Below are 10,317 nucleotides of genomic sequence, written 5' to 3'. Positions count from 1 at the left end.
CATATACACTTTATGAGCATCTAGAAAGATGAGGGTCAAAAGCCACTTTAGCCAATTGGACTAAAACTTATGCAGCCTTCAGACCAACAGCTTAGGAGGCTGAGGGAAGTCTGGTCTGTAGTATATAATGCATTAATGCTAGGGGACAAATGAAAGAAATGAGAAGACAAAACCCTCAAACTATTCAAGTGTAATACAGCAAACAAACCAATTCCTACACCATAAGTTAGTACTTGTGGCAATAAATGTAAGTGACACTGAAACACACCAGAGAACAAGACACACAACCTGCTAAGCTAGGTCACACACAGCATATGGCCCTTTCTTTTCCTTTGCTCCAAAGCCTGCAGTCGGCTGTTATAGCAATATAATACTTAAACCACAGACTTTCTTTTTGCAAAGGAGAAACAGGCAACAGCCTCAAGTCAGCATCAGAAAATTCAGCTTAAGTTGGGGGGAAAAAACAACCCCCCAAAACCCCCAAATGCCTCTTAAACAATGTCCTGCTGTACATAAACAGTATGCGATGAGCTCAAGGCCTGGTTTCCATTCTGAGCATGGAAGGAAAGCTGTTCTTTCAGCTGCTAGTGCAGTTGCTTGGGGGATGCTTTCTGATCTAAATTGGGACTTGCTACATTTTATCCTGCCAAGGACTACTTTGGTTGGCTGCTGAGCATATACTGAAGTAATGTGAGATGCAACAGTCAGGATCAGACTGTTTGAGGTCTGAGGAAAGCATGCTGGCAGCTATAGGCCAGAACTGAGGGAAAAAAAAGAGCAGGTGAATGATTCTTTTCTTGGGTGCTGAAGAGGATAAAACTCCTTTTTCAGAACCAAAAGCAACACATGAATTGGCTGCCATGCGCTTTCTAACCTTAACTGAGACACCAACATATTTGCCTTTGTGGGGAGGGGGAAACCCACACCAAACAAAAATGCCTCAACCATGAAGAAAAATAAAGAACTCAACTATACAGTGCATGTGTGGAGTTTTCCTGCCTCCACCCTGGTGACCATTTTCCAATGCCTTTTAATGCTAGGATACTCATACAAGAAGAGAACACCAACCCACTTGGCTGCTCAAAACTTTGGAAACACAGAAACTTCATTGCAAAGAAAAGCTGTTGGTGGCCAACAGATGTACCTCTAATCCAAAGATGTTCTCTACAAGAACTGGAGATGAAAGGTAGGTATACATTTACCTTAAACTCTCCTATGGGGTGCATGTAATAGCTCTGAACAGAAGTACTGTTCGAAGCAGGGACCACCAGACTTCTGAACCTATAGGCAAAGTTTCCTTTGATACTTTTGAACATGGGGACTGTAGCCCCCCACCTCCCCAGCTGGTTTTTGCAGGACTGAAGCTACAGAAACAGACAGGCACCTCCCCTCCAGGGAGGAACAGAGAATTCATTCATGTTGCAGACTTGCAACTGATTTGCAGAGCAGGACACGAGTGATACAGAAATGATAAAGAGTGAAACAAACTTCTTACCAACGTGGAGAATGCACAGCTATTGCAGTTTAACAGCCTAGAGGATTTCTGCACTCCACAATCATCTGCCCCCATGAAGGTTAAAAAAAAGTTCTCCCTCTTCTGTAGCATACCTTGGCTTTTCTGAGGTGTAACAGTTTTTCCCAGTGCATGGCTTCCACAAAGAGGAGTTAACATACCTACACGAGCCCTGCTCGCTCTCATCCGACTCCAGCATAACTAACCAACTCTGGAAGAAGATAGCTCAGTACCTGAAACCATGAATCACTAATTACTCAGTCGCTCCTCCCCAAAGGGGGGTGGCTCTATCCCTTTATCAGGCCAGGGAGTGTGAGAAACAGCAAGGTGACATCATCAGAAGCTGGAAAAAAAAATTAAAGGGACAGCTCCTATGCAACTGGGAACATTAAGGCAAGCCTGTGGCGTGGGGGCAGAATCTGAAAGCAGGAGCTTCAGCCCTACCTACAGGGCCTGGTTACAGTCTTACAGAAGAAGAGCACTCCTACTTTCCCATGTACGGTCCTGGGCTAAGGTGCACGAAGCAGAAACTGCTAGAGGGAGATAAAGAGATGCAGACATGTTTTAAATCTCTGCCAGTAATGCTCCTTCCCTGCACCCTTGTGCTGTAAAGGCAAGAGATGCAAGACTCACAGCTGTACTGAAGAAACTGCCCGATTCTGCCGCGAGCTGGAATGAACATAGTCGGGTTGCGCGTTAGGCTGCAGAACAGTTTATTCCTGCCCTGACTGCACAGGACATCAGCACTGAGAACAAGCTGGTCCCAGAACAGAAAGCATACCTAACTGACTCAAGGCTTCTGTTTCACAGCTTCCCTGGCAGGAAGTTTGCTTTATAAGGTGCAGTACACACTCTAGGAAATGCTAATGAACAAACGGGAGGGTGACTTGGAACCTCGACTTTCCAGATGCAGCTTTTTCCTGCATAACATTCAGTTCATTTCCTCCGTCCCGGGGAAGGAACACTGGGGCTCACTTTCAAACAATACAGCTTTTAACAACTCTCTTCAGTGGTGCAGTTTTCTTCCCTGGAAGTCCCTGGGGCCGTGTATTTCAGGAACCTGGTTACTAGGTAGAACACAAGGCCTGCTCTTCCTCATTTACTCACTGCCGCCTTGGTGCCAGAGCAGCTTTTCTTCTTCCCTGCTCTCACTGCATCAGCTGGTCTACCTTGAGGTTTTATTTAAGACTTACTTATTTCTCTTAACATTTCCACACAACTAGGAGGGGTGTGAAAAATATAATTAGGAAAACCAAACTAAGGCAGGACTGTATTTTACAAGAGTTAATTCCTCCTGCAGTTGCCATCATTAAAACAGCATTCCTGAATTAGCCTGTCAGTCATTCTTCGGCATTCATTCATTAATAACCAATAATGAACCCTTGTTAAGTATTCTGCAGATTAAACTGCTACATAACTATTTAAAAAAAAAGTCAGCAGACTTGTCTTGTGACTAGATAGACAGCCCTTGGCCTCTGTTTCGGTTTGCTCACGCCTTGAGCTACTTTGAACACAGACATGTAGGCATCTTGCTACAGCTCCAGACATGAGCTTGACCCTTGCTCTAATTCCAAAGGCTGCTCCCAGTCCACCTAGATGCCAAGGGGTCAAAGGCAGCTAAACGTGATTTTAGATCCATTGCTCCCTTGTGCACTGCTGGCCACGGAAAGTCCTACAACTCAGTCATGCTGGCCTCGTGGTCAGCAGCCCTTTGATCTGGTTCTTCTACCACTTCTTCCAGCCAAGTGTTCCCTTCCCTAGCCTTCCACCATAGAACAAGCCACAGCAGATAAAGTGGCGTGACAGGTCACTGCCCTATTCACATTTTGATAAGAGCCAATGCTAACAAACCACTGCTGTGAGGAAGGTCACAGCACTGTTTATCCTTGCATTTGTCCTAGAGGACATCAGACTTAAACATGTTAGAGACAGAGCAAAACACAAGGGAAAACATGGAACCTAAACAGTTCTCTCCCATCCCTTCATGCCCTGCAGTTGTATAACTCAAGGAGGAACGTGTGCATTTTAAAATCATCTCAGCTCTTTCTTTGTTGTTTTTTTCTATGCATTTTGTACCATAAACATCCCATTTTGTTTCCAGACCATTTTCTGCCAGGTTTTTTTGCAGTGTTGCTGTGTTTCGGGTGCAGTTTCCAAGGGGGTATGTTTATAGAAGCACCTTACACTAAAAAAAAGGGAAACATTTCTATTGGATTGAGGCTGTATGAAACTAGCCAGTGACCCTTTAAAGCACTATGAAAATGGGCCGATTCATGCCCAGCACCGCTAACAAATACATTATAATGGTGTCCGTTCTTTTCTCCCAAGAACCAGCCTATTGTTAGGCCTAAACACTGAATAGCACCCTGGGCTAAGCTTATTTAAATAAGGATTTTCATCCAATTTACAGCTTGTTCTCTAAGCACAGAAAACATTTCCACATTTGTTTGAAGGATATACACTGTCAAGCACAGAAGGCTGCCACAGCGAAGCTTCAGTGCTGGATCCCCTACCCTGTGTACCACACCTAAGGCAATACAGTATACAGCGAGATGGTTACAATAGATGCCCTCCATTAGATAGGCAGCACTCCCCTAGGCATCATCACAGGTTGCTGTTAAATTAGGCCAACATGGTCACTGGCTGGTAACCTGGTACTGCACTGCTCTGCTTGCTAGCATGTAAAAAGAATACGGTTTGGCATTTGGAAGCAAAACTGTTTTATTATATCTAGTTTTATTAGCTGGTTCTTCAGTCTGGGGTGACTGTGGAGTGCTCGCCAGTGGCTGAAGTACCCTTAGTCATCACACTCAATACACCTGATGGAAAGAGTAGTGCTGAGAGTCAGCATTCATGCATTTGCTGACCAAGGTACAGGATACCAGTGCTAACGACACAGAACATTCAAATGCCGAGATGGACTGACATGTATTTTGACAGGACTAGTATGTAATTACATTTCCCTATTTAGAATCGGCGGCTTTCGACAATCTTTTCTTAGGACTGAAGTAATCCATTACATCGAGCCTAAAAGCAAGCGATGACCCTGTCTGCAGGATGACTGACCGAGGGACCGTCAGCCCAGCCCATCACATGGACTTAACGGCTCAGCCCCCTGTTAACACAGACTGGCCACGTGCAATTGAGATGCATGATTCAATTTCCGACTTCTCTGACTTGACATCATCCTTCAAGCAGCACTAGTGTACACTCCTGTTTACCCAGCATGTCAACCTGATCTTATCACTCCTCTTAATTGCCTTACAAAGCAGTTTGGCTGCTTCAGTGAGAGGAGCCTTATCTGCTCATGAAGATTAACAGCTATTGATGGAGTAGGGAGAACCTTTAATACCAGCTTCTCTCCAAGCTGAGGTTTCTTGTAACCAAAATGGCAATGTGCATATGTCAATGCGACACAGATGTTATTACCAAAAAATGCCACCAATTCTTGGTTCGTTGTAAGCGGGGCCCACTAGAGTCACGTAAATCATTCCAATCCCACCAACCCCCCTCCCTCACACTCGAGTTGGGATTTCTTTGTGGAAGAGCACTCTTTACATAATAAAATGGAGAGATGGGCTGCTCCCTCTTCACCAGAGAGAAAACCACTCCCAGGACTCTGAGGCTGTACCCACACGGAAACAAACTATGCCAGGATAGCTATAATACACAGGTACCTGGCGTGGACACTACCCCAAAATAAAAAGGACTTTGTTTGCAAAATGCCATGCTGAAACAACTCTTTCAAGACAGTTTATTCCTGTCAAATTCCCCATGGAGACAAGACCTAGGAGACGCCGGACTCTCAGCAAAATCTGTGGAATCAGAAAGTCTTGTTGACAGACTACTGGTTTAGGATCACTGAAGATCGCACCTGGTTAGGTAAGATGGATGCTGATGAGTGAAATAAGATGAGCACATTGAATGCAACGTGCTAAGAGAAGCCAGTGTTCCAGCGCTCAGGTAGCTTTTGTAATCAATTTCTCCAAACACGTCAAATAAACCAGTCCAGATGGAGACAAGTTGTAAATTGTTTTGTAGCCCCTTTATTTCCTAGTAGGGGAAATCATCCTCTGGCTGCTTTCACAAATGAAAATGCTTGACCTATTCAAGTGCCTGGGATTGCTCCCCAACAAAAGCTTTCCCTTCAGATCTACTTCACACCACAAAGCTTACGAATAATCTTCTCCACCCCGGTCTTTCTACAGATTATATATGCACAGGTGCTAATTTACTGTGTGGTACAACTTCTCTGAAGACCTCTGTGGCAACGTCTCACACGCACAAAAAGCACCTGCCTGCTCATTAAAAAACAAGACTGTTTGCTTCCAAGTAGGACAGTCGACTTAAGCATGTAGCAGCAGAACTTGGGACACGTCTGGTTTTGAGAAGCTGTTTGTTTCAGCTTTCCCTCCCTCCGCCCCACTCGGGGTTATATATCTATATAGATATAGCACGATGAGAAAGGACCTGGCTATTGCAAGGGGAAGGATGACTTCTGGAGCAAGCCTGCGAAGGGGCAGAGAGATTTGAAGCAGCCTGGACTAATCATACGCCCCAGTGATTAAGATCTCTCCATAAATGGCAAGCATCCATGAAAACTAAGCATTGAAGATAGGAAACACTGTAAGGGGGGGTTGGGATAAAATGCAAACAATACGCCCAAACCAGCTCACAATACAAGTCATAAGTCTTGAATTTCCTGCTAAGAAACCCCCTTTCATAACTGATTCATTAGTGTGCAACTATGAGAGATGCACAGTAGGTGGAGAAACAGAAACCAGTTCTCTTCTGGCAGTGAGTGACAGACAGATACTAGGAGGCCATAGATCAAAATTCCCAGTAGCTAAGGGCTAGTAGTTTCACAAGGGAGCAGACAGACAGTCTGTGTTACTGCCTCAGAGCATACAGGAGGACAGAGACTTGTGGTCTCCAATGCTGGGTATAAGATAGTTAGCTCATTTGTAAAGTGAGATATGTAATTATCACCTTCAGGGGGACAATAATTGCAGGGTAGAGAAAAACCCATCTTTCCTGCTTGACTGAATCAGCAATTTAAGAAAAAAAAAAGATTGTCTGCAGCTGCCCCCTTCCCCTCAGCCTGCAATTTCTGCAAATCCCAAAAGCAAAAGGAGGTTTGGATCAGACCAGCAATAGTTTAGTAGACACTACACCACTTTTCGTTCTGAATTAACAGTTAACTGTGGCCTCACTGTGCTGTTTCCAGCACCTGGAGTTGCAGACCTCCAGACAGGATGTATAAGTGAGGTCCCCACCACTTAAGAGGTGCTCAGGCAGCAAAATGCAGCAGTTAGAGCAGTTAACCAAATCTTCAGTGGTTCACAAACCAGCTAGTCCATTTTCTACATGCGAGGAGGAACTCAGGTGTCCCCACAGAAGAGAAAGATATAGAAACCGGCTCTCCCCCCTCCTCCCCCCTCTCATTTGAATTAGCTTTTCATAAAACTGAGGAAGGGGCCAGACATGTAACAATTCCTACTTATCTGGGATAACCATGCACGCTGCCCTGCCCAAATAGTACTAAAAATAATGGGATATCTGATACAGGGCACTGAAATTAATATTACTCAGACACTATTTCAGATAGTTATAGACACCGAGTTCTTCTGTCATTGTTTTAAAGTATCTTGGACAAGGAAGTGGCTATGACTAAATTTTGGTAACGCTGAAAGCAAGAACTGTGTTAGACACTGTAAAAAGAATGCTATCTCTGTGGACAGGACCTGATCAGAAGGTCAGGGCAGTACATAGTATCCATGTGTTTTTGGCTGTGCCAGACATTAAAAGATCAGAATCAGCTGACCGGCGTAATTACCATTACCATCATCTACCACCCTTCCTCTTGGATTGTGATCTGGCCTGCATTCTGCATAAATCACTCTACCATGCTCCTCACAATTAGAAGTGATCCCAGTCCCTGTAGCTGTAAAAAAAGGCAGAAGCAAGACAAAGGAGATTGTTTAGCTGGTGGTTTGCTCTGTGTGCTAATTGCTGGTTGCAACATAACTGTTCCAAATGGAGCCTCTCCCAAGTACCTTTCTGTTGGGATGGTTAAAAACAGGATGCTGTTAGGAGGTAGTACTGCACTTTCAAACATGCCACGCAAATTATTTAAAATAGAGTGCTCTGAAATGAATGCACTTGTTTCCATTCCTGTATGCTTTAACATCAAACAGTTCTTTCTTTGATGAGCAAAGGTACCTTCAAAACAGTAATTTTCATATCTGAGTACTGACACAATGTAGCTGGTGAAAAACAGAGGCACCCAAAGTCTGCCGCAGAGTGCCACAGGATGGCACTGATCTCCGGTAATGTCACAGTTCCCTTTGATTCATTAATTTATTAACGCTTTTGAGCTTTTCTGCCAGAGGCAGTTTTTCAGGCCAGGTGTAAAGCTTTCCATTTACCAAATGGTCTCAATGCTTGTGAGAACAGAGGAGATAACCTCAACCCCTTGTGCCAAACCCAATGAGGGTAATGATGACGTTGTCTTTCATTTGCTCCTGTATTTGCCTTGCTCCCCTTTCATTCCACATTCTTCCAGGGCCCCACCTCCGTGTGGGGGTCACTTCGGTGCTCTCCTTGCACTGTGCACACATACTTGATCATCCAAGCACAGCATGCACAAGAAGTGCTTGGAAATTCTTTTGACCCAGTAGGAGACACATAAACATCAAAGAATTACTGGGCAACTTTAACACACACAATGAAATACTGTGGCCAACAGAAGGAACGGTATGAAACTTTACGAAAGTTCTTCTCTTGGCAGAAGATTTAGGTCAGGAGTAAGGTGGGACTGGCTCTGCAGACAAGTGCAGGTAAATTTTTAACATTAGCCACGTTAGAGGCAAAGATAAATATCAAGCCCTGTGGTAGAGGCTCTCAAACTAGTCTGCAGACTGCTTGTGGGCTAAAGAGAGCTGGATCGTCACAAGGTACTGCCAAACTGCCAAACTGAACTGAAAAAGAAATAGCTAAAAGATGCTTCTTTACACAGGCAACTGCTGTAGGTACACAATCACAAGCTGTAGCAAAGGTGATCCAAGAGATGGGAGGGAAGGGTGTGCCACCCCTCTCCCGCTACCAGCAGCAGCAAAGTTTTAAAGCCATTGTTCTTTGCAAACCTTTGTTAAGTTTAGCCCTGGGAGACTGGCACAGAAACAACAAACTAAAGCAAAAGTTTACAACAGGCTTTAATCCATCAGGAAACCTTGGACATACGCACCGAAGCTCATGCATTGAAATGGGTGGCACATGTCCATCCTAGCTGAATTCAGATCACTCGTTTATCAGGATCCTTCTCTTCAGCCCCCTTCCACTCCACAGAGAAGGAATGCATGTTTCCTAAAAGGTCTTATTTTAACATGAGTAGATCCGACTGGTATTATTAGTCTAAAACTGTATATTTATACTCCAATCCTGCTGAGAGCGAGCTGCAAATTGCCTGCAAGGGGCACCATAGCTCACCTTCCAATGATCTGAAAAATTCTCTGGCTACCTCAGTATTTATACAGCAGCTCATGGACAGACAGGGTGAACTGTACCTGTTGGAGACTTATCTATGAACCAGACATTACATTTAGTGATTGCAAAGCTGGCCAGAGAGGTGGCTATTTTTAGATGTAATAACATATTAATTTTAGCCCCAGAACTGAATATATTTCAGGGATGAACACACAATATAGTAGGTTTTAATGTAAACAATTTTCGTACTATCTGAAGTGGCCAGCATTGCCAGCTTTGGTAATGTAAAAAGCTATTGAAGATCCACATATTAGTTCACTTTTTAAATGCTTTTTAATGCTATTAATCTTCCCAGAGTATCTATTCAGATAAATGAACATTTGGCTCTGCAGCTCTGGACCATGCACCTTTTAAATTGTCCACTGCAAATTTACAAATTCTTTAAAAAAAAAACAAAAACAAAAACACCTGAGATGATTTTGAAACACCTATCTTTATCATTAAATTCTTGACATACTTTCAGGATAGGCCCTATGGGACAGACAGAAGAACTAGACGTCAGTGAGAAATTGTGTGTTAACGTGGAAGTCTGGATCAATCTAAAACAGGTTGCAGTCCATGATGACTAAACTGAGATATTCACCAAGATCCCTGAATATTACATGGTTCTCCAATAAGACAGAGCTAGTTAGCTGTGCTAATCTGAAGTCTGGCAGATGGCAGGGTAGAGATGCATCTTACAGACAGAGCCAGCCTTAGGGAAAGGCTGGGTGAACTTGTATTTTGGCACCCCCCTTTGGTGCCCTTCTCTCTCTATCCTTCCACCACCAAGTCAGTGCCACTGCTGCAAACAGGCAGAGGTGTGGGGCACAGTCTGGTGGGGAGGTGGAGCGGTATGGTGTGCCAGGCAGGCATTGCTGCTATCCGGCCTAGTTCCTCCTGGGCAGCGGCTGGGGTGACAGGCGGGGAGAGTGCTGCTGTAAGCACAGGCTTCTCGTGTGTGCGCGGTACCCCCCCGACCACGGCAGCCTGGGTGGTCGCCCTTCCCCAGGGCTGGCTCTGCTTATAGACTAACTGAATCAGAGATTCATAGGCTTTTGTAAGAACTCACTTCAGATGCTGTCATCATTAGCATCTGACGAAATGAGCTCTTGTTCATAAAAGCTTAAGCATCTCTGATTCAGTCATTCTATAAAGATGCACCTCTACCCTGCTTTCTTGCATACTGTTGCTCAGGTGTGCTATGAAACAAGTCTTCCTATTGGGTAAGTGAGTCTGCGGGCCTAAGCAGCAGCATGTCCATGCATTCTTCATACCAA

At 44.4% G+C, this 10,317-nt stretch overlaps 1 protein-coding gene across 7 annotated transcripts in view; it reads right to left on the bottom strand.

Annotated features, from left to right (window-relative positions):
* The window catches only part of TMCC1 (transmembrane and coiled-coil domain family 1), a 209,140-nt gene that overhangs the window by 15,254 nt on the left and 183,569 nt on the right, over positions 1-10,317 (bottom strand). The window contains exon 1 of one of the 7 annotated variants that reach the window (XM_019504652.1): positions 1,609-1,882. The exons of 5 other annotated variants lie outside the window; for them this stretch is intronic. In XM_019504652.1, coding sequence (XP_019360197.1) covers positions 1,609-1,647 — 39 coding nt within the window. In that variant the 5' untranslated portion in view covers positions 1,648-1,882. One more of the 7 variants, XM_019504650.1, reaches the window with a different exon arrangement.

Source organism: Gavialis gangeticus, unplaced genomic scaffold (genome assembly GCF_001723915.1).
Source record: "Gavialis gangeticus isolate Ggan-Ray unplaced genomic scaffold, GavGan_comp1, whole genome shotgun sequence".
Lineage (NCBI taxonomy): Eukaryota > Metazoa > Chordata > Crocodylia > Gavialidae > Gavialis > Gavialis gangeticus.
This window is presented reverse-complemented; position numbering and strand designations above follow the sequence as displayed.